The sequence below is a fragment of the Pantherophis guttatus genome, chromosome 10 (genome assembly GCF_059756535.1).
Source record: "Pantherophis guttatus breed Tessera chromosome 10, ASM5975653v1, whole genome shotgun sequence".
Taxonomy (NCBI): domain Eukaryota; kingdom Metazoa; phylum Chordata; class Lepidosauria; order Squamata; family Colubridae; genus Pantherophis; species Pantherophis guttatus.
In genome coordinates this window covers 15343491-15368751 of record NC_142072.1, presented here as the reverse complement: position 1 = coordinate 15368751, position 25261 = coordinate 15343491, and the positions used below count along the sequence as shown (strand labels likewise).

At 43.9% G+C, this 25261-nt stretch overlaps 1 protein-coding gene across 3 annotated transcripts in view; it reads left to right on the top strand.

Moving 5' to 3' along the window:
- The first annotated feature begins 1785 nt into the window (after positions 1-1785).
- Positions 1786-25261, top strand: part of SESN2 (sestrin 2) — a 46941-nt gene continuing 23465 nt past the window's right edge. The window contains exon 1 of one of the 3 annotated variants that reach the window (XM_034413610.3): positions 1786-2299. In XM_034413610.3, the coding sequence (XP_034269501.1) occupies positions 2210-2299 (90 nt within the window). In that variant the 5' untranslated portion in view covers positions 1786-2209. The remainder of the gene's footprint in view (positions 2300-25261) is intronic. The other 2 variants (XM_034413612.3, XM_034413611.3) reach the window with 2 other exon arrangements.

The window sequence follows — 25261 nt, the reverse complement described above, 5'->3', positions numbered from 1 at the left end:
TGATTATGGTATCTAGTGGAGAACCAGCTTGATTTGCTCCACATAATTGTTTTCCTTGATCTTGGATGACTTTGTCCAGCACATTTCCCCCTGGTGGTTTAAGTATGCAAGACTGCTTGCAGAATTAATCATGCCGCATCTTCTCTTTTTGATACGTACATTTTGCCATACTGAGTGAGATTCAGTATGCTCAATACACAATGAACCCATGTAGATTTCACTCCTGTACCAAAAATTTAATGTAGACATTTCGGTGGTATAAGAAATTTTGTGCTGAATTCATAACCAGATTGTTAGATCCTTTGAATAGAAATAGTTGGATTGTATTTTATTGATTCATTGGATTTATTCCCCCACCACTACCACTTCTCTGGAGATGGAGAGCTCCAAGCAATCTGCATCAGTAGGACTATTACTTTTATCTCCATAACCACCAGGTGAGGTGGGTTGGCTGAGAAACTGTAATTGATCTAAAGTCCAATAAAGGAGACTATTTGTAGCTCAGGGTTGAAATGAGGGGTCCTGGGTGGTCTCTGAGCTTGGTTGTTTTCTTGCAGGCGTTTCATTACCCAAACTAGGTAACATGCAAGAAAACAACCAACCTTAAGAGAGCACCAAGGACCCTGATCTAAAGTCGTCTACTGAATTCCAGGTTAAAAAAATATTCCTACCCAACATTCTATTCCTAGTACATTCTAAATATATCATTCTGTGACTATGAATCCCCTTCTCTCCCGTTATGGTTTTCTCAGGATTAAAAAACCATAAAACAAAGCCTAAACTACAAGCACAGTTTTTTTCCCCTGAATGCCATCACTCTGCTTAACAACTAATTCCCGCAACGCTGTCAAATAATTTACTAAGACTGTATTACTATTATTCACCTCTTCCTTACTAGTATTTATCTCTTCCCACTTATTACTATAATTGCTTGTATCTTTCAATTATATTGTTTTTACTTGTTTCCTTGTAGGATTTGATAGCTCTTTAGTAACCTTGACTATCACTAAGTATTGTATCTTTTTATTCTTGATGAATGTTGTTAAAGTTGACTCAGCCTTCCATCCTTTCTAAGGTGGGTAAAATGAGGACCCGGTTTGTGGGGGCAATAAGCTGACTTTGTATAAAATATACAAAAGAATGAAGGCTATTGCTTAACGCACTGTAAGCCGCCCTGAGTCTCCGGAGAAGGGCGGCATATAAATTAAAAAAAAAAAGTATTATATTCTCCTTATGTACACTGAGAGCCTATGCACCAAAGACAAATTCCTTGTGTGTCCAATCACAGTCGGCCAATAAAGAATTCTATTCTATTCTATTCTATTCTATTCTATTCTATTCTATTCTATTCTATTCTATTCTATTCTATTCTATTCTATTCTATTCTTTCTTAAATTACACGGAAGACCCATTTCTTTGTTGAATAACTCAACAAAGGCTAAGGAGGTTAAGCGAAGAGTTCTCTCCCTGCGAACCTTCATCGGACCTGCCCCTGAGGAAGCAAACAGCACTCCCCACCCCCGCCGCTCCCACACACACACACACATATTCCCTCCGCACCAGCATTCAGGGTACATGTGTGTGAATGCGCGCCCGAGAGAGAGAGCGAGAGACAGCCCTTGAAAGAGATCAACAATCAGGATGGGAACTACATTTCCCATGGCCCCCAAGCGTGCTGCCTTTCCCCCCATTGGTGGAGAAGGTCGGAGGGGCGACGCCTAACTAGAGAAAGGACTCCGCCTGCTCCGACGCGATTGGCTGGAGGGCGGGTGCCGAGGCTTCCTCGGAATGATCTCAGCGCCTCCCTGCCACTTCTCGACAGTATGAAAGAAGCGGCCGGAGAGACCCGTCAGGGCGCTGGGCTCTTCTCGTCTCCCCCCTTCAAATCACCCCAACCCGATGCCGCTTTCTACTACAGTAGTTTGACTCCGGCCCGCCGAACAGCCGCCCGAGGATTCTAGAGTCCCCCCCAGATGCAACTGGACGTTCTAGAACGTTGCAACTTCTTTCGGACGTTCTGTCTCTCGGCTGCCGACGCTGGACATCCCCCTCCTCCTCCTCCTCCTCCCAGGGACCTTCCTCTCCTTACCGCCGGAGCAAGTTTTAGGGGGGGTGGAAGAGAGAAGGGACGGGAGGCGACCGACCGACTGCTGCTTTTTTCTCCTCCGGTGCCTTTGCTCCCCGTTGATCGCGTTACAACGGGGACACCATGATCGTCGCCGATTCGGAGAGTTGCGACCCCGCCGGAGTCGAAGGCTATTTGCCCTGCCAAGGCTGCGAAACGTTAAGGCGTCAAAAGGTAATATATATATTTATATATATATATTTCTTTTCTATTTTTTTGTACGGCGTGTTTTAACGTTTGAAAATTGAATAAAGATTATTTTTTGAAAAAAGAAAAAAAAAGTGGAAGAGAAGAAAAGATGCGCGCTGCTGGTCTCCCGATCTCGGACGTTTCGCCTTTTATTATTATTATTATTATTATTATTATTATTATTGATTTTTTTTTCTCTTTTTTTTTTCTCTTTAGTTGGCTATTTGGTCTTCTTTTTCCCCCCATTTTTCTCTTTATTTTTCTCTCTCCTTTTTGGATTTGATTTTAATTCAGTGTATTTTTGCTACCAGTGGAATTAATCTAAAAAATTTATTTATTTATTTATTTATTTATTTATTTATTTATTTATTTATTTATTTATTTATTTATTTATTTATTTATTTATTTATTTATTTATTTTTGCCTTTTGCTTTTTGAAGTCTCCGGCTGCGATCCGGGTCTCTCTCTCCCTCCTTTCTCCCTGTGTGTGTGTGTCCCGCCGCGTTCTTTGCCATTTTCGGGGGAATGGGGCGAGGGAGGGCGGGCGCTCCAGTTGTTGCTTGCTCCCGCTGCAGAATTGCGTAAAAAAGGAGGGTTAGTGGTGGTAGCGCTTGGTGGTTGTCCTTGTCGAAGAAACATGCATCAGAATGTCGTAGTTGCATCAGCCGGAGAATGGGGGAATGGGAAATACAAGCGGGGAGGGGGGGAGATGGAGTAAAGAGGGCTTGTTGGTGATGGGGGGGGGTAAGGCTGGGAATGCAAGCAGGCCGGGCGCTTGCAGTGTGATGCAACTCGGTGGGAGCAGCGGATTCCCCCAAGGCGCGAGAGTGGAGATCTATTGCTCAGGGTGGCAAAGGATTCAACTGTCAGCGGTTGACTTTGCAAAGGTTTAGAGCAGGGGTCTCCCACCTGGGCAACTTTAAGCCTTGGAGGACTTCAACTCCCAGAATTCCCCAGCCAGTTTTGCTGGCTGGGGAATTCTGGGAGTTGAAGTCCTCCAAGGCTTAAAGTTGCCCAGGTGGGAGACCCCTGGTTTAGAGTCAGCCACAAGAATCTCCTAAGGATGAGGACCAACACTCCCCCACCCCCAAACACCCCCACACCCCGCTCCTATTTCCCTCCACCAAAGCAAAGTTAGCTGGGGAATTCTGGGAGTTGAAGTCCTCCAAGGCTTAAAGTTGCCCAGGTGGGAGACCCCTGGTTTAGAGTCAGCCACAAGAATCTCCTAAGGATGAGGACCAACACTCCCCCCCCAAACACCCCCGCACCCCGCTCCTATTTCCCTCCACCAAGTATTGGCTCTCCTTAAATTCCACTTTCTTTCGGGACCTCGACTCCTCCTTCCTCCAGTTCTGCCCCGTAAAACCCGCGCGTCCCTTTAATCCATCTTCCCCACGAGATGGGGACACACACACACACACACAAAAGTCGCCCCCTCCCATCCACCCCTTATCCCGAATCAAAATCTGCTCTTGGTGTCTGGCGGGGAAGCTGGATCTGGGTCGGTCGAGTGGGGGTGGGGGTGGGGGATGCGATCCTAAACCTCGACCGAGCGTTGTAAAGCGAATCGTTTTAGTAGTCGCTGGAAGACGCCAGGGAGAAGTTCAGGATCAGTTCCTCTTTGGGTAGATCGGGGTCAGCGGGCGATCGCTGGGTCCCTTTACATGCACGGGCATGTCCGACACGCGCGGACCGTGTGTGTGTGTTTGCGCGCTGGATAAATCTAGCGTTTACAAACCCGGCGAGCTTTTTCCCCAGTCGTCGCGCTGCGCTGCTTTGCCCCTTTGGGCGACCGATTTCCTTGGCTCGTGTAGGGCGCGCGCTCCCCGAAAGGGCTTTGTCGTTTCGCACGAATCCTGCTTTTTAAAACTCCCTGCTGGAGTTGCAGTTCAGTTTTTTTTTTTTCTCCCCCACTTTGCTTACTTGGTCGTTGCATCATGTGCGGTGTGCGAAAACCCGGGCTCCGTGCGATGAGTTTATAGTTTTGATAGGATGGTGGAAAGCCAGGTAATGGATTTTAATTTAATCTCTCTTTTTTTGTCTCTTGCCATCTTTCTCTCTTTCTCTCTTTCTCTCTTTCTCTTTCTCTTTCTTTCTTTCTCTTTCTTTCTCTTTCTTTCTTTCTTTCTTTCTTTCTTCCCTCCCTCCCTCCCTCCCTTCCCTTCCCTCCCCTCCCCTCCTCCTTCCTTCCTTCCTTCCTTCTCTTCCTTCCCTTCCTTCCTTCCTTCCTTCCTTTCCTCTCCTTCCTTCCTGCCTTCCTTCCTGCCTGCCTTCCTTCCTTCCCTCCCTCCCTCCCTCCCCTCCCCTCCCCTCCTCCTTCCTTTTCCTTTCCTTCCTTCCTTCCTTCCTTCCTTCCTTCCTTTCTTTCTTTCCTCTCCTTCCTTCCTGCCTTCCTTCCTTCCTCCCTTCCTCCCTTCCTTCCTTCCTTCCCCTTCCCTTCCCTTCCCTTCCTTCCTTCTTTATTTGTCAAACATGTATAAGATAACAGATATAAGTACAAACATGATTATGAATACAGGATAAGGATCAGGGGTGAAATCCTGCAGGTTCAGGCAGGTTCTGGAGAACCAGTAGCGAAAATTTTGAGCAGTTCAGAGAACTGGCAAATACCACCTCTGGCTGGCCTCAGAGTAGGGTGGGAATGGAGATTTTGCAATATCCTTCCCCTGGAGTGGGGTGGGAAGGGGGATTTTGCAATATCCTTTCCCCAGGAGTGGAGAGGGAATGGGGATTTTGCAGTATCCTTCCCCCAGGAGTGGGGTGGGAATGGAGATTTTGCAATATCCTTCCCCCAGGAGTGGAGCGGGAATGGGGATTTTGCAGTATCCTTCCCCTGGAGTGGGGTGGGAAGGGGGATTTTGCAATATCCTTTCCCCAGGAGTGGAGAGGGAATGGGGATTTTGCAGTATCCTTCCCCCAGGAGTGGGGTGGGAATGGAGATTTTGCAATATCCTTCCCCCAGGAGTGGAGCGGGAATGGGGATTTTGCAGTATCCTTCCCCTGGAGTGGGGTGGAAAGTGGGATTTTGCAGTATCCTTCCTCTAGTAGTAGGGTGGGAATGGGGATTTTGCAGTATCCTTCCCCTGGAGTGGGGTGGAAAGTGGGATTTTGCAGTATCCTTCCTCTAGTAGTAGGGTGGGAATGGGGATTTTGCAGTATCTTTCCCCTGGAGTCGGGTGGGAATGGGAATTTGCAGTATCCTTTCCCCAGGAGTGGGAGGGAAGGGGATTTTGGAGTATCCTTCCCCTGCCACACCTACCAAGCCACACCCACAGAACCGGTAGTAAAAAAAGATTTAGATTTCACCACTGATAAGGATATGAATAAATGGGGATAATAGGACAGGGACGGTTAGGCACGTTGGTGTACTTACACACGCCCCTTACTCTTAATCTTTGTTCAAAATTTGTTGAAATTTCAAAATCCTTGTTGATTTTGTTTCAATCCCCCCCCCCCCCCATCTTTTTGTAAGCAGCCCAGAATCGCTTCTTTAGTGAGACAGGGTGCCATCTAAATTAAATAAAATAAGGGGTGAAATTCAGTGAGTAGGTCAAGGAGGTGTTTAAAACATTGCTCCTGAGGCAGGAGTTAATCCATTGAAACTGCTGTGTCAGCTCAATTTCAAAGGGAAGCTTTTCAAGCAATGATGCAACCAGATCACTTAATTGAGGTCCTTTTAATTAGTGCTTTTAAAGGAAGTCAACCCCACATGTCCATTCAATTAAGAAATATGCAACCGACTTGTAAAGACATTGGCTATCTTGCTGTTAGTTTTTAAAAAGCATGTTTATCCTTAACGTTTTATATTTTATTGTAGAAGTAGGAAGAAATGTTAATGAAATATCTAGCATCTCTCGGTGATAGTAAACTTGTACATCCAAGCAGCCCTTGGTGGAAATAAGGAAAGCAAGCTTGACCCATGGTTTCTTTATACAGGTAGTCCTCGACTTACAACAATTCATTTAGTGACCATCGAAAGTTACAACGACATTGAAAAAAGTGACTTATGACCATTTTTCACAATTACGACCTTTGCAGCATCCCGATGGTCACGTGATCAATATTCAGATGCTTGACTCATATTTATGACCGTTGCTATGTCCCGGGGTCACATGATCCCCTTTTGCAACCTTTTGACAAGCAAAGTCAAGGGGGAAGCCAGATTCGCTTAACAACCGGATGACTAATTTATCAACAGCAGTGATTTTTCTTAAGAACTGAGGCAAGAAAGTCGTAAAATGGGGGCAAGACTCACTTAACGAATGTCTCGCTTAACAACAGAAATGTTGGGCTCCATCGTGGTCGTAAATTGAGGACAACCTGTGTTTTGCCCATAATCTGTTACTCTTTGGATGTTTGTAACCTCCCCTGCTCCCTCCCAAGAACCAGAGATAGCAGTGTGGCTATTCTCTCAGCAAGCTTGAAAAAAAGGATATTAAAGAGTAGCAGGCCGGTGTCTCCCCAATTGAAGTGTAGGCTTATGAGCCAATAGTAATAGTAAAGAAGGAAATATTCAGCACTTTTTGTACCAATTGCCAAGAGGGTCTCCTTGGCTTGGCTTCAGTCCCCTCCTGTGTAAGAGCTGAGAAGTGTGTTTGGCTTTTCTGTGGTATTTGTGCAACTGAGAGACACACCACTCTGGATTGTGGCTTGGCCCGTTAGGCCCCAAGGGAGGGTGCCCTAGGCATTCTCCATGCCCCTTTTTCAGACTCCAAAGGGATGGAGAAGTTTCTGGGAAGCTCTCCCCATCATCACACCGCTGTAGACACAGACTGGGGGCTCTTAATTTCTTCTCTTCCCCTCGCACATATGTACTAGTTGTTCCCGACTCTAGGGGGCGGTGCTCATCTCCGTTTCAAAGCCAAAGAGCCAGTGCTGTCCAAAGACGTCTCCGTGGTCATGTGGCCGGCATGACTTTACACCAAAGGCGCACAGAACGCTGTTCCCTTCCCACCAAAGGTGGTCCCTATTTTTCTACTTGCATTTTTTACATGCTTTCGAACTGCTAGGTTGACAGAAGCTGAGACAAGTCATGGGAGCTCACTCCGTTACGCGGCACTAGGGATTCGAACCACTGAACTGCCAACCTTTCGATCAACAAGCTCAGCATCTTAGCCACTGAGCCACCGCGTCCCTGTATTATGCAGTATTTATATATTAAATGGACAGCTTGCTTTTCCTTTGGTAGCTTCAGACAGCACAGTATGGACTTGTTCTTTTACAACAGCAGCAGTCAGGAGAGAGATGATGTTTAAAGAAAACGTGAGTGGCTCAAATTTACTCCCTGAGATCCAGGAACTTAACAGTTTTGGTCCAGCACTTTTAACAAACACACAAAACTGACTCCCCTTGGTTGAATTGCATAGGTAGTTATTTTTGTTGCTTCTCTTTGCATCCCAAGGTAAGAAGATGATATAAATAGCCTTAAACTCTCTTGGGCCTCCCCCAAGCCTCAAATTTTTGGTTGTTCTTGCTGAATAATTTCATTTCTCTCTTATCTTTTTTCTATCTGATTCGATAGTGTCATGGGTTCACACAAAATAATTAGCCTGGTTTATTAAGCCATTTTCTGGCCTTCCTGAGCATAGAAGCATAAACCAACTAGATATCCTGTGTTGTACAATACGGCTATCTCAGATAATACAATCAACTGAGTTTATCGCTAAAAGAGCTTTACATTTGTGAAGCTTTACATTTGTGCACTCAGTTGCTGAATTGATGGATGGTTTGGCTAAGTGCCTTGGTGGTGCAGCAGACTAAAGTGCTGTTAAATAGCACCACTGCCTGCAATTACTGCAAGTTCAGATCTCACCAGGCTCAAGGTTGACTCAGCCTTCCATCCTTTCAAGGTAGGTAAAATGAGGACCCGGATTGTGGGGGCAATAAGCTGAGTTTGTATAAAAAAAGAACACCGCTTTGGGGGGGCGCGAAAGCCCTACTAAGCAGGTATATACAAAAGTATGAAGGCTATTGCTTAACGCATTGTAAACTGCCCTGAGTCTCCGGAGAAGGGCAGCATATAAATCGAACCAATAAATAAATAAGTAAGTAAGTAAGTAAGTAAGTAAGTAAGTATGTGCTGTGTGAACCTAGCCAACAAATACCGGTAACAAGGGTTAAAATCACACAGTACACATAATGTTGTTTTTTTCAGCAGTTGCGTCAGGACCGAAGCAGTTGTGTTACCAGGCCTGGAGATCAGGAGGTGTGGTTATGTTGACTTGCGATAGATGGGTGTTTTTATCCCGACTGCTATTTCTATCTGTGTTGTTTTTCTGTTTTTCTCAGTGTGGTGTTTTTTTTAACGTTTTTATATTTTCTTTGAATATTGTTCGCTGCTCGGAGTCATGATTTTGAAACTGGCGACCTTGCAAAAGCTAAGTAAATGATGGGATTGGTATCATGTGGATTTTAGAGCAGTAACAGAGTTGGAAGGGACCTTGGGGGTCATCTAGTCCAACCCCCTGCACACCTGTACAGGAGACCTGTACTCGGGATTCGAACCACCGAACTGCCGATCTTTTTGATCGACAAGCTCAGTGTCTTAGCCAACTGAGCCACCATGTCATGATGTCATGTCTAACGATATAGGATGCAAATTAAGTGCCAGTAAATGCCTGTAAAGTCACTTACCAAAACAGACACTTGTGAAGAACAGGAAAGCTGGAAATTATGATCCTGCATAATCTGGAGACGGAGTTTAAAAAGAAAAAGAAAAAAACCCTTTGTAGCTGTGAGTCACCCAACTGCCAAATGCTTGTTTGGGGTTGGATATGGACTCTTCTATGAACCAAGCAGTCATGATTTGCAAATCATAGTTTAGGACAGGGGTATCAAACTCAAGGCCCGGGAGCCAGATCCGGCCCACGGGGGGCTTAGATCTGGCCTGTAGGGCCACCCTGGAAACAGCAAAGGACCAGCCCGCACACGGCCCTCCTGAGCTCCATTTTTACTGGCAGAGGGTTGCAGGAGGCTGTCCTAGCCGAAAACAGAGCTCGGGAGCCCGTCTTCACTGGCAGAGCATGTGTTACACCACACATGCCCCCCCGACATGAGTGATGTCATACTGGCCACGCCCCCTCCCCCCCAGGTAAACACAGCCCTGATGAAACCGACTTTGACACCCCTGGTGTAAGGCTTAATTTTTAGGAGAATCTAGGCAACTGTGACCGAGTCTACCAAAATCATGACTTTTGTGTGTTATTCAAAGACAGCCACTGAATCTGCAGTTTTTTGTATGTGTGATGTGCTTTTTGGCTTGTGCAAATACATGCACGCAGGAGCAACGCAAAGCTCATGCGTGCATGCACGCACGCGCACACACAGGAACAGATTGCTCGCCCTGAGGAGATAAAATGCAACCTAAGGAAATAACAGAAGAAAGGGAAGGAAGTGTGGGTAAGAGTAAACAGGGAAACTTGCCTGTGCTTGTTTGCTTGAGTAAGACATGTATTAGCGTGTGCATGCACCAGATCACAGCAAGGCATTTCGGAATTAAGGCTTTGCACACACAAAAGGAAAAAACCACCAAGATTTTTGAAGAGGAATTGAAGGAAATAGAATGACAAAATGCCAGACTTGTGGATGAAAAGGGAAGAGTCTTCAGAAGATAGGAAGACGCCTCCCGTCCCTTGAGAGACTGATTGGCTTCTGCCATTGACTTCACTTGTCTGGAGCTGTCTGGGAAGGTCACAAATGACTCTGGGATGCTGCAACCATTGTAAATACATAGTGCCCGAATTTTGATCACATGACTATGGGGAGGGTGCAGCGGTCATACGTCACTTTTTTCAAGGTCCCCATTGTAACTTTGGTCAGTAAACAAATAATTGTACGTTGAGAATTGCCCACATCTCTGTTGCAATGGGTACTAGAATTACTTGTATCTCTAGCATCCTTGACTATTAATCTCACTAGCTAGTTTCGATGGAGATCAATACAGGTAGTCCTCGACCTTACAAAAGTTCATTTAGTGACCGTTCGAAGTTACAATGACACTGAAGAAAGTGACTTGTGTATGACCGTTTTTCACACTTATGACAGTTGCAGCATCCCCAGGGTCACGTGATTAAAATTCCGGATGCTTGGCACCTGACTCACAGTTATGACGGTGGCAGTGTCCCGGAGTCATGTGATCCGCTTTTGCGACCTTCTGACAAGCAAAGGCAAGCCAGATTCACTTTAACAACTGTGTTATTAATTTAAGAAGTGCAGTGATTCACTTAACAAAAAGTCGTAAAATGGGACAAAACTCGCTTAACAAATTTAGCAACATAAATTTTGGGCTCAATTGTGGTCAGGAGTCAAGGACTACTTTTTGGAAAGCCAGGGACTATTGTAAATTGTACATTTATTACAGAAGCTGGGTTTGCACGTATACTTTGGGTAATTGGTGGATACACTGTCATGTGAATGTACCAGAGTTTGGAATACGGTAGACTGACATTGTGACATTGAGGAAGATGCACCAGTTTCAAGTAATTTGGAGCTATTTGTTGGAGTGTCGCTTAGAAGCTAGTTTCACAAATACATTAAGTCATCACATGATTTGCTTGTATTTTGGATCAGCATGTTGTTTGAGATCGACCACTGTGGTTTATGGCTTATCTTGTGTTACAAACCCAGCAGTTTATTGTTCAATCATAATCAAACATCTACCTAGGGGAGGATGAATAAATAACATTATTCAGTTTGCACTGGCTTTGCCAGGTTTTTTTTTAGATGTCTTTCCATTGAAGGAGAGATTATCCTTTTTTTTTAAATCAAATTTTTATTATTATAACATAATATGACAATACAAAACGTACAACATATGTACATAAACTTTCTTCACAGCTATTTCGTGATGGCCTTCTTTTGTTATTCACATTTCCCCTTAATTTCTCTTCACATTTATTCCGTTAACTGCTTGTCCCATTCATTCTTAATTACAATATATTTCTCATCATTCATGCCAATTTTCTAGTTTTTATCCTTTAATAAATTCTTACACTACTAGACAATACTACACAGTGTCAACAGTAGAGATCTTCACATTTCTAGGTTCTACCATATTGCAAACTCTATCATGGACAGCTAACATCAGAAACATCAACAAAAGAGCACAACGAAGAATTTGCTTTCTTTCTTTACTTTCTGGTCTTTCTATCTTTTCCCCCTATTATCCTTTTCTTTAAAATGTGTATCCAACTTGAACGTTCGTGCAGCGGTCCCTTCTGCATCATTAGAGTGACTTTCAAACCTTGATTGTTAAATCAGCAGTGGAATTGATGGAGCCTTGTCTGGAAACATTGCAGGAGGAGAGCCATGTTAGTTGCTATGTGAGTCAAAGATCAGAAGCCGTCTTGTAGCACTAACAGATTAAAGTTATATAAGGTGCAGCTCACAAAAATGTATGCCTTTTAATAAAATTTGCTAGTCTGAAAAAGTGCCACGAGACTTCTCCTCCAGCAGTGGGTTTCCGATATTCTTACGACTGGTTCGCCCCGTGCGCTCCCGCTCGCTTCTGCACATGCACCCAGCCTTCCGTGCACGCACTTTGCTCGCTCGTGTGCCTTCCATGCATGCGCCCGGCCTCAAAAATGTGCCTAAATATAGGACGTCATAGAGCCAGGGCGGATGGACGGGTCCACCCGCGATCTCTGCTACCAATTCGCCCGAACCGGTACGAACTGGCCTGAATACCACCTCTGGTCTCCTCCTGATGTTGGCCTGGAAAGTAGGACAAATGCGGAATTAATTAAAGAAAGGAAGAAATTCTGTGACATTATTATATATTGCACACCCAAAGATGTGCAATTTCAGAAGGCAGAATAAAGAAGAAATTTTTGGCAGTGTTTGGCTCTGGGAGAGGGGAGGAGGGAGAGATTGTAGCAATGTCTGTCTTAGAAGATTATTGTAGTTGCCTTTATCCATTATGATCTCCAAACATATTTACTGTGTATGTATTTTGGGGAAAAGGTGCTTTTGAGTCAATCTTCACTCCTGGAAACTGCCTAGACTAGTTCCTGCAAGATTTCACAAGTCATTTGTCATTGTCTCCTTCCTAGGGCTAAGAAAGAGTGACCGGCCCAAGGTCAACCAGTTGGCTTCATGCCTAAGGTGGGGCTAGAACTCACCGTCTCCCAGTTACTAGCCTGATGCCTTAACCACTTCACCAAACTGGCTCTACAGTACTGTACGTCTTTTATGAAACAGATTTCTGTGCCACTGCAATCAAAACAACTCTTGATGGCTTAAACAGAAAAAGAAATACCATATAAAACATATCCAGTACAAAAATATAATCACATGACAGTAAAACAAAGAAGATAGTTTCAAAGAGATGGCAAGGTCAACTCAAATGAGAAGAAGGCTCTCAAAACAGTTTGTCTTCAAGCTGATAATATAAAGGGGCTTTGTTAGCTTGCATGCAACTGGATCTATTCTTCCAAAACAACACAAACTGGATTTCTTAGAAGATTCTTCAATGTAGAATTAGGGATTCAGTGTTTCAGACACACTGTTAGCATGCCTCGATATCTCTTACAAAATAAATGCAATTAAAATACCAGAAGTCATATGAGGATGTTAAATAATCAGACTTGAGTCAAGTAGGGAAAGCTCAAAACACATCAGAAACCGAAAAATAGAAAGCATAAAAACAAAACATAAATCTTCTTCTGCTCCAGTGTTTCTCAACCTTGGCAACTTTAGAATCTGTGGACTTCAACTTCCAGAATTCCCCAGCCAGAATTCTGAGAGTAGAGTAGAGTCGAGTTGAGTCGAATTGAATCAAATCAAATCGAATCCTTATTGGCCAAGTGTAAAGCCAACACTTCTTAAAGTTGTCAAGGTTGAGAAGCACTGGTTTAGAGAGATATTTGACCCCAATTTATTTATTTCCAACACTGAGTAAACTTGTTAATAATAGCAACTGTGAATTCCTAAACCAGAGATTTTCAAATGTTCAGGCTGCGTAACTTAATAGTTAAAATAATAAATATAGTAAACCAGAGCCCCGATCAAGTATGTTCAACCTAGCTATGGGGTTGATTTTGTCCCTGATTACAGATATCTAATGTGAACTGCAGAAATCCAGGCAGTTATTAGATAGTATTAGATATCTAGGATATTATATATCCGGGCAGATATTAAATAGTAGCTTTTTCTCTGTATCCTTTTGTTGACATCTAATGGTGATCCAGATTACTACAGTCCAGAATTGATGGCTCTAGTTTTGAAACAAATAGAACAGATGTGATGGCTCTGTGTCATTTTGATGAGCAGTATGTTTACATGGTGAGAGATTTCATATCTGCCTTTAGCATTAGTCATTTTCTAGGATCTTTCTTTCTTTCTTTCTTTCTTTCTTTCTTTCTTTCTTTCTTTCTTTCTTTCTTTCTTTCTGTCTTTCAAGTTTCAGTAATGAAAATATAGATCTAAACAGCTGATTCATCAATATTTGGTTTGCTTGCATTGTCTCCAATAGGTTGGGTAAACTTCGGCCTTCAGAGTTGGTGACGATATAATAACCTTGTTTTGAAGCCTGGCTTGTAATTTGCTTAACCTTTCCTGACTTGCTTATCAGGAATGTGGGTGCCAAGTCCTGACTAAGTACAAGTGGCATCATCACCTCACTTAGTCAGCATCTTGGTACTTGCCTGGTTATTTGGTTACCTGATATCAGCTCTAGGAGGGGGGGAGGGGCGGGAGGGAGAATTAATTTTGCAGTCTGAGATGGGAGATTGCCTGATGGCAGATTAGCGCTCTCTGAAATAATACTTGTTTATTATTGGATAGATATTACTGCTGGAGGAAGTGATTGTGATGGTAGATTAGTTTTATTAAGCCTTAATTATTCTCTAAGTGTATTTTCATAAACCTCGGGCCCCTTGCCAGACAATTTCTACAATGAAGGGGCTTAGTTCAATTAGGCCGTGGGTGGATCTCAATGCATTCATATAATGGAATGGAATGGAATGGAATGGAATGGAATGGAATAGAATAGAATAGAATAGAATAGAATAGAATAGAATAGAATAGGGAATGGAATGGAATGGAATGGAATGGAATGGAATGGAATAGAATAGAATAGAATAGAATAGAATAGAATAGAATAGAATAGAATAGAATAGAATAGAATAGAATAGAATAGAATAGAATAGAATAGAATTCTTTATTGGCCAAGTGTGATTGGACACACAAGGAATTTGACTTTGGTGCATATGCTGTCAGTGTACATAAAAGAGAAGATATGCTCATCAAGAATCATAAGGTACAACACTTAATGATAGTCATAGGGTACAAATAAGCAATCAGGAAACAATATCAATATAAATCGTAAGGATACAAGCAACAAAATTACAGTCATAATTCATTGCAGTAAATCGTCATTTGTTTAACTATGGTTTGCTAATTAAACTTCCATTGCTAAGCCATAAACTTTGGTGTCCATCTCAGTGGGGTGGTTTACTTATTACGTAACATAACCTGTGAACCCAGCCTTTGTATAAATTAAGGCAGAAATAATATTTAGAACGTGGAATAATATGGTTGGAAGCAATGGTGGGATTCAGCCGGTTCGCACCACTTCGGGAGAACCGGTTGTTAACTTTCTGAGCAGTTTGGCAAACTGGTTGTTGGAAGAAATCATTAGGGCAGAAAACCGGTTGTTAAATTACTTGAATCCCACCACTGGTTGGAAGGGACCTTGGAGGTCTTCCAGTCCAGCCCCCTGCTTGAGCAGGAGACTCTTAATACCATTCTGGACAAATAGAAGTCCAGTCTCTTCTTGAAAACCTCCAGTGATGGAACACCCACAAGTTCCAGAGGTAAGCCAGAAATTTAAATATTTAAATTTAGAAGACCATGTTTATGTCATTTTTCTCCTGTCAAAAGTGTCTAGATCGGGGGTGTCAAACTCAATTTCATTGAGGGCTGCATTAGGGTTGTGTTTGGCCTCAGGGGTGTGTGTGTGTGGCCAGCTCGACATCACTTGTGTTGGGGGCGCCTGTGATGGCTCAAGCATTCTGCAAGCGAAAACAGGCTCCGGAGCTCCGTTTTTGGCTGCCACAGCCTCCTGCAACCCTCTGCCAGCGAAACGGAGCTCCGGCAGCCGAAAACGGATCTACAGAGCCCATTTTCGCTGGCAGAAGTATTGAGGGCTGGTCCATAGCTGTTTCCAGGCTGTTTTTGTGGGCCTGATCTAAGTACCCCACAGGCCAGATCCAGCCCCCGGCCTTGAGTTTGACACCCCTGGTCTAGATCAACCTCTTTGTTTCTTAAAGAGGGGAGGGATGGAATAAACAATAGCTGGTTTGCCAGTTCTTTGAACCTGACCTGATAAATTGAAGTTTTAGGTTTTAGTGTTACCACCAAACTGCTAAAAATACAAGTACTGAGACTTGGGAAGATTTTGAACTCTGTTATCAAGGGTGCTGAAATCATTAAGAGTTCAGAGCAAGCTGAATGATGATCAACTCTGATGAATAATAGGTAGTCTTTGACTTACGACCGTAAGGGAGCCTACTGTTTAAGGGTCATAAGTCATGAGGTCATACAGTAGGTTACTCAACTCAACAGACCAACCTGATTGTATGACCTATTTTGTGGTGGCCATTAAGTGGCCACCATGATTGTGAAGTGGAACAATTGTTGGTTAGGGGCCAGTTTTGGTGAAAACTGGAAATAAACGCGGCTTTTTGGCAAAAACGTCGTAAAACATGGTCATGTGGCTGCAGGCTGCTGCAAACAGCTATAAATGTAGGCTGGTTGCCAAGTGCCCAAAATATGGTCACTGGGGGAGGGGGCCAGTGGAACTTCAGAACCAAGTCATAAGTTTTCCCGGGGAGATTCGTCATAACCTCAAGCAGCCACTAAATGATGGGTCATAAGGCAAGGACTACTTGAACACAAGTTTGCACTCATCTTGACTTGTATTCCATATTCCTTTCTAAGATCTTTATCTTGTTCTACATCTGCTTCAAAACGAAAAAAAGCATAGCAATTAAAGTATTGAAGCAGGCAAGATATGACGGATAGATGATTTTTCGTTTTTTGTGTTGTTTTGATTTGCCTTCCTTTTCCTCTCTCTTTTCTTTCTTTTCTTTTTTTTTGTAGGTAGGTGACAGGATTAGAAGTTAGGTAGGATAGAAAGAAAATGTTTTTTTTTAACAAAGGATGATATGATTAAAAGTTAGAATAAGAGATAGAAATAAGAAAATGGGAATATTAGTGTATACAGCTTTATATAACAAAATAAGAGTAGTAATAAGAGAAAACATGGAATAATTGAATAATGAAAGATTGCAACTTTATATAAATACGTATCACTATTAGAAATATATAAATTGGATTGAAAGTAATAACTATGACTAATACTATTAGTTCTATTTGTATTAGAATGTATGACACCCACATTATTCACACATTATGTTTGTAAAAAAAAAATTAAAAACTTTTTTTAAAAAAGTTTGCACTCATCTTCAGCTGGATACAAAAAACAGAAGAGATCTCTCAGATATTTTGTTCTATATTGAAGAATAGCATGACATTTCTTCCCTGTTGAATGAAAACATTCCAGCTGGGCTGAGGGTAGAATCTTATTCCAGCCATAATGGCGGAATACATCTCCAATAGAGGCAAACCAGGGCAGGCTGTGTAACATTTATAACTGCCCTCCAACACTAAAACAGGGGAATTCTGTGGAACAACTCGATACTACCCCTCTGTCCCTGAGCATCTGTAATTCGTGGTAGTACTAGCCTGTGGTAATTATGGGGAGGACATTATCCTTTCCCAAGAATTCAGGGTTAGCCTGTTAATGCATGTTTTGTGTTGACTGATATTTGTGAGAAGGAGTGATGAAGCGAATCATGGGAGCCTCTTACTCATGGTTATCTAAGGGGTTTTTTTGAGCCTTCTCTCTTTCCGTGTAACCCAAATTAAATCTCAGTTGTTTGGGAGATATTAAACCAGAGATCCCTGATTTTATGGCACTTTGAGAAATGCTTATGAGTCTTTAGCTCAGGGAAGTTGAGGGATGTTGGATCTTCAAGTAGAGTTATCAGTGGAGGTTTTTCTTTTGTTTCAGTATTTCTACCAACTAAGGGATTGTCTTCTGTCAGGAGAATCATCTGGTGGGAAGTGGAATTATTCTGGAGTTAGTCTGGATGCATTTCAACTTTTTTTTTTAGCTCTTGATAGAAAGAAGTTGCATCATAAGGATGAGAAGCAACCATAGGCAGACACAGGACTTTTAAAGACTAGAGGAAGAATCTGAAAAGCAATGAAGATGGGAAGAGATCAAATTAGAAGCAATTGTTTTTCCAAAGTCGTGAGAAGCTGCCTCTACCTGTTTATCTTGAACTGGCTTGCAGACTTGAATATCAGTAATTGGGAGTTAGTCAACCAATTCTGCATATATCTATGTTCTCCAATCTAATGTCCTCTAGAAAATTGACCTATATGCTAGGATGAGGATGATGGGGTTGCGGGCCAGTACGCCAAACTGAGGAAGACTGTCTTGACTTCTCAAGTTACTATTATGTACTGGTATGTGATAGTATCTAATATCTTTAGATCTTGTCCATCCTTGAAGAAAAGGGTTGAATGGAAGGACTTGTGATTGTAATGCAGGATGCCAGTGTCTCCCTGTCCCAATCCAGTGAGATCAAGCACAATATAAGAGGTTAGCAACTAGTATCCCAAGATTGACATCTAGCTCAATATGGAGAGTGATTTGGCTCCATGAGTGATAACTTGATAGCCAAGTGGTTGGTTGAGAACTGAAACTATGAGGGACACAAATCATATATCATCACACCTTTTGTGGATTGGGAGAGAAGAAGTAATTCTTGCAGGATCCAATCTGGGCCATAACCAGGACCAGAGATTTCAATCTTCCAAGCTTTCAGTCTCGTGCTGAAGCTCATCCTCAGGAAACGTCTCTCAGAAGTTTGGTCTTCTGAGCTTCCGGACTTGTGCTGGAGCCCATCCTCAGGGAGCTTCTCTCTCATCAACTTCTGTCTCTCTTCCTTGTGAGAGAGAAGTTCCCTCAGGGTGGGTTCCAACCAGAGGTGGGTTTCAGCAGGTTCTGACCAGTTCTGGAGAAACGGTAGCGGAAATTTTGAGTTCGGAGAACCGGTAGTAAAAATTCTGACTGGCCCCGCCCCCATCTATTCTCTGCCTTCCAAGTCCCAGCTGATCGAGAGGAAATGGGGATTTTGCAGTGCTCTCCCCCTGGAGTGGGGTGGGAATGGAGTTTTTACAGTATCCTTTCCCTGCCACGCCCACCAAGCCACGCCCACAGAACCGGTAGTAAAAAAAATTGAAACCCACCACTTGGTTTCAACATGAGTCTGAAAGCTCATCAGAAGATTAAATTTCTGGTTCTTGGTGACTGACCCAGATTGGATCCTGCAACATTATCCCGGGACATGTATATTTGCCTTCATTCGTGAAATAATTATTATTGGTTGCGGTTGAAATACGTTTAAAACTGCCTATTTGGTGAAACCATTCTCATGAAGCTAGTGTATTAATAGGGGATCAGAAATTTGGAATATGGGGGTTGGACTGGGGGGTGGGTGGGTTTGGCCTTTGATTTTTTTTGCCTTAGGTACTGCAAATCTTGTTTTAGCAAATCCAAGCCGTGCAGGCAGATTTTAGCCTCGAGTGACTTGTGTGAAATCAACTGTTAACTGGCAGTAAAACATCAAGCATAAAACAACATCTTTGTGGTGTGAATTAATCAAAATTTAAAACGTAAAGGAGCAGGGAAGGCAGTCTGCTGCCAAATTGAAATTAAGGTGCGGTGTCGTTGCATCTAAATCTAGCTGGAGAAAGAAGCCGCTTGCCAAATATTAAAATAATGTCGATTTAAGTATTCAGGATTTGAATATTTGGTGCTCTTGGCTAAAATACATCTTAGTGCTGTATAGGTAGTCCTTGACTTACACAGTCGTAAATTGGGACTAGAATTTCTGTTGCCAAGCAAGGCAGTTGTAAGTCGAGGACTACCTGTATTACATTCATATAATAATATGCAGTCACAATGCAATATTGTGGATGCTCCATCACTGCAGGAGATTGAACAACTGTTTGTCTGAAATGGTATAGGGCAGTGATGGCTAACGTTTTCCAGACCGAGTGCCCAAAGCATGCAAATGTGTGCTCCTGCCCCCAAACCCCCAAAGTACAATGTGTGCATCTCCTGCCCCCTGTGCATGCGCATGCCCCCCGCATGCCCCCTGCCCCCCGTGCATGGATGCATGACCCCCCCGCCCCCTGCATGTGTGCTTACCCCCCCATGCACCCCCCTAACATATGTGTTGTGGCCTGCCAGTGGCCTGCGCAGATTGTAGCTGATTCCGACAACGAGGAGGCTGGTGTGGTGCTGCGCCAACAGCCTGAGCAGCTGGCGCTCAAGTTGGACAGTGAAGAGGCTGGAGAAGTTGTGATGCCAGAGGCAGGGATTCAGCCAGGGCCTTCAGAACCTCCAGAAGCTCCTTTAAGTGAAGAGGATGAAGAGGAGGAGCTTCTTCTCAATGCATGGGCACGCAGAGCTGCCAAAAGACAGGAGTGATTCCTCAGGAGGAGGTCTCCTTGAGAGTAAGCCTTGGGGCTAATTGGCCACTCCCTTAGCCTATTTAAGGAGGAACCCTGATTGCAGCAAGCTGTAGGGAACAACTTTAGTTCAATCTCCTCCGCGTCTGGATTCTCTGCAACATTGCTTCTGGGCTTTCTGCCAACCCTAGTAAGACTGTGATTACCTTATCTTAGGATTCTTGCAGGCTGTTAAGAAAGTTTATTAACAGCCTGCATTTGCAAAAGACTGAGTTATTTGAGTAAAATAAGCTTTGTATAGACTTTATGTGTGCTGCTTTCTTTGGGGTCCGTAGCTTGGGCAGAACATATATGCGGCATAGACCCAAAGACCAGCTAGCTGGCGGGAGGCGCAGACGCATGCACGACGGAGCTAAGCGGGCGACGACTCATGTGCCCACAGAGAAGGTACTGCATGGCAGGGGAAGGATACTATAAAATCTCCATTCCCACCCCACTCCTCTCCAGGGGAAAGTTACTGCAAAATCCCCCTTCCTCCCGATCAGCTGGGACTCGGGAGGCAGAGAATAGATGGGGGCGGGGCCAGTCAGAGGTGGTATTTACCGGTTCGCCGAACTACTCAAAATTTCCGCTATCGGTTCTCCAGAACTGGTCAGAACCTGCTGAAACCCACCTTTGCTTTGAACCGTCACTAAATGATCTGATGTAAGCCGAGGACTACCTGTACTTGTTTTGAAATATAGTTACCCTTTGCCAAAGCACCTGGTGACAGAGGAATAGTCCTGAACTAGCAATTTGGCAACCTGTGCCAGCTGCTTGGCTGTTGCCCTGCTGTTTTCCTTTGATGGATCACGTGTGCGCTTGCTCTCGCTGGCTGGCTGGCTGGCTGGAAAAGACGCCTGCAGAGTCAGCAGTTCTGCAGGCTTTATTTTCCATCAGAGTGGCACTTGCTCACTTCAGATATGTGTGTTGCAGGGGGGCGGAGTGGGGCTGGGGGAGAGGAGGGCTGGTGGTGATGGGGGGAGAAGAGTGGTAAAAAGCTGGTCTTCCAGAAAACCTTGCTTGGGCTTCCAGCTGTGGGTTGCTGGCTTCTCTCCATTTTTTTTTTTTCCTTTCAGATTCAGGAGTCAGCATTTCTATGAACTGTTGACTCAGATTGCTTTTATCTTCCTAGTGAACCATGAGTGGGTAAAATGTGGAGATCTTTGCTTCGTGAGAAGGGGAGGGGAAAAAATGAGTCCTGTTCCATCCCTCAGTATCCAAGACAGCTTTTCTTACGCTTTCAGCATTACTTATGTTGTAATGTAACATCTCTAAGAGGAGAACAGTTTCACACATTACGTAGCTGACACGGATTCTGCCCGAACAAATGTATCTCTACGGCATTTTAGTTTGTGTCTTTTGAGTGCCAGTTTCCAAAAGTGTGTAACTATTTTAAACATCTTGCAGGTTGGATTCATGCAAAGTATAGTTCTTCTTAAACATGATTCTATTTGTTAATGATTCTAATTGACTAAATCAGGAGCAGGGACCTACCTGCCCAATAATCTAAGTCAGCGTTTCTTATTTTTTCTTTCTCTCTCTCTCTCTCAAGACCCCTTCCCACTTTTAAAAATTACAGAGCACTCCAAAAATCTTTTGTTTGTAACAGTGTGAGTTATATTTATCAATATTTACTATATTAAACATTGAAATTGATGTATTTACTGTTACCTCTTCTCAGAATTATAAGATGGGGGAATAGAATAGAATAGAATAGAATAGAATAGAATAGAATAGAATAGAATAGAATAGAATAGAATAGAATAGAAGGGACCTTGGAGGTCTTCTAGTCCAGCCCCCTGCTCAAATAAGAGAACCTATACAATCTCAGACAAGTGACTGTCAAATCTCTTTTTAAAAACCTGCAGTGGTGGAGCACCAGGGGTGAAATCCAGCAGGTTCTGACAGGTTCTGTAGAACCAGTAGCGGAAATTTTGAGCAGTTTGGAGAACCGGTAGTGGAAATTTGGAGTAGTTTGGAGAACTGGGAAATACCACCTCTGGCTGGCCCCAGAGTGGATTGGGAATGGAGATTTTGCAATATCCTTCCCCTGTCACGCCCACCAAGCCATGCCCACAGAACCTGTAGTAAAAAATATTGGATTTCATCACTGTGGAGCACCCATGATTTCTGGAGGCAAGCTGTTCCGCTGGTTAATTGTCCTCACTTAGAAGTTTCTCCTTAATTCCAGGTTGCTTCTCTCTTTGATCAGTTTCCAACCATTATTTCTTGTCCTGCCCTCGGATGCTTTGGAGAATAATTCGACCTCCCCTTTTCTTTGTGGCAGCCCCTCAAATACTGAAATTTTAATAATATATTATTTTCCAACAAGGGCTGGATTTCAAGGATCCCCGAGAGGGTTTTGGGGGATTCCCAGAGCTCCTAGGACCATGCATTAAGAAACAGTATAGTAAGCGATAACCCCATAAATTACCAAACTCGGTTGCCTCATTGTACACAATGCACTAAAGCCAGTACCTCACATGCTGTAAAAACTGCTGGGACTGTTCACCTCTTTATAGTGCTGTAAGATTTTAAAAACAACTACAAGAGGAAAAAACAAACAAAGGATGAAGTTTGCTGATTGTATCCCTTGATTTCGTGGCAAGGAGTGTGTTTGCTACGGAGCCACATCAAAAGAGCCTTTAACAAGCCCTCGAGCTGATCGGCTTTACATCTCATGGCTGAGGATAATTTTCTTTGTGAAAGTTTCTCTGTGGTAAGAGATTGGAAGCTGCGGTTATTGAGCGCATAAAAACCTTCATTCTTGAAGAGACATGCTTAAGGGAAACAGATCTGTAAGAAAGGGCAGTTCTAGGGTGTGGTTAAGAAGATGTCAGCCAGTTCAAGTTTGCTTAGAACAGGGGTGTCAAACTCAAGGCCCGCAGGCCAGATCTGGCCCACGGGGGGCTTAGATCTGGCCCGTGGGGCCAGCCTGGAAACAGTGAAGGACTGGCCAGCAATGCCTTTGCCAGCGAAAACGGGCTCCCGAGCTCCGTTTTTGGCTGCGACGGCCTCCTGCAACCCTCTGCTCCTCCTACCTGGAAAAACTCTCCACCGTTCAATAGGAACAGTGATGCCTGGCAGCTGCCTGAAAATAAAAGGAAAATATTGTAAAGGAACTCCCAAGGGCAACCTGCGAGGATCTAATGCAGAGCTGCAAAATATGCCCAAGTATCAGGGCAAGGGACACGGTGGCTCAGTGGCTAAGATCCTGAGCTTGTCGATCGAAAGGTCGGCAATACAGCGGTTCGAATCCCTAGCGCCGCGTAATGGGATGAGCTCCAGTTCCTTGTCCCAGCTTCTGCCAACCTAGCAGTTCAAAAGCACGTAGAAAATGCAAGTAGAAAAATAGGGACCACCTTTGGTGGGAAGGGAACAGCGTTTCCGTGCGCCTTTGGCGTTGAGTCATGCTGGCCACATGACCACGGAGACGTCTTCGGATAGCGCTGGCTCTTGTCCCAAAGGTGCTTTTCCAAAAGGCAACTGGACTTCCTTGGTTTTTTTCCTTTGAAAACATTTCGCTTCTCGTCCAAGAAGCGAACTGAAGAAACTTCTTGGATGAGAAACAAAACATTTTCAAAGAAAAAAAAAAAACCCCAAGAAAAACGCAGGTTGGCTCTTGGAAGAAGCCCCTTTGGGACATTCGGCTGACTCTTATCATGGCAATTGCTTCATGACCTGTCACATTTGGTTGCTGTGAAATTTTAATGAAGATTTTCTTTTTTAAAAAAATGTCTGAAACAGAAAAATGAGCCATTCCTAACCCAGGCAGGTGATTGTTCTAGTGTAAATTTTCACCGGCAAATAGAAAGCATTTGAAAGCACAGAAGTGTTTCCGTCTGTATTTTTCCATAGGACAAAAAATAAAAATTCCAGAGAAGTGGCTTACACCGTCAGAGCCCTCTTGTTACACACTGCGCTGAACCATACCTATGGGCTAACTCTGGTTTTAAGTAGCTCCCGCCTTCTGTTTTGGGGTACCATATAAACCCACTTATGCAGAGAAGAATTTTGGCAGAGATGAGCCAGTTTAGTCTTGGTGATTAAGGCAACCAGGTTAGAAAACGGGAGATGGTGAGTTCAAGTCCTGCCTTAGCCATGAAAACCAGCTGGGCCAGTCCCTTCCTCTCCCTCTCTCTCTCTGCCCGATCCACCTCACAGGGCTGTTGTTGTGGGGAAAATAGGAGGGGGGGGGAAGTAATGGTGAAATCCAAATATTTTTTACTACTGGTTCTGTGGGCCTGGCTTGGTAGGTGTGGTGTGGCTTGGTGGATGTAGCTTGGTGGGCGTGGCAGGGGAAGGATACTGCAAAATCCCCATTCCCTCCCCACTCCTGGGGAAAGGATATTGCAAAATCTCCATTCCTACCCCACTCCAGGGGAACGATACTGAAAAATCTCCATTCCCACCCCACTCCAGGGGGAAGGATATTGCAAAATCTCCATTCCCACCCCACTCCAGGGGGAAGGATATTGCAAAATCTCCATTCCTACCCCACTCTCGGGCCAGCCAGAGGTGCTTTTTGCCGGTTCACCGAACTACTCAAAATTTCCGCTACCGGTCAGTGGTGGGTTTCAAAGTTTTTTACTACCAGTTCTGTGGGCGTGGCTTGGTGGACGTAGCATGGCTTGGTGGGCGTGGCTTGGTGGGCATGGCAGGGGAAGGATACTGTAAAATCTCCATTCCCTCCCCACTCCAGGGGAAGGTTACTGCAAAATCCCCATTTCCTCCCAATCAGCTGGGACTTGGGAGGCAGAGAATAGATGTGGGCGGGGCCAGTCATAATTTTTACTACCGGTTCTCCAAACTACTCAAAATTTCTGCTACCAGTTCTCCAGAACCTGCTGAAACCCACCTCTGCTACCGGTTCGTCAGAACCTGCTGGATTTCATCCCTGGGGGGGGGAAAGGTGTGTTGGATATGTTTGCTGCCTTATTTGTAAAAAATAATAATGGTGGGATACAAATAAATAAACTTTGTGCCTACAATATCCTGGAGCTGCTAGCCTGTATAGCCTAAGGTAGAATTGGTGCCACCTTGAGTTGGCGGAAGAAAGGCGTTTCAAAGAAAGAAACATCTGCTTGCTGTTTACTTAGTCATGGAATTCACCCAGCAGTGGGTAGGATCAGCTGTCTTGATAGTCTAATAGCCTGGAGGTCTTTTTTTTTTTTTTCCTTCTTCTTCTTTTCATTTGGCACCGTCAGCTGTGTGAAAGAAGAAAAGGAAACTGGGTTAAAGATCTCCAGCTTCTCCAGAGCGGGTGGAGGGGGAAGTGAAGTGAAATGATCAGCATCTCCGGCTGATGTAAGCCTGAGCTCCATTGCACAGCACGGATGTTTTACCCCATAGCAAGGA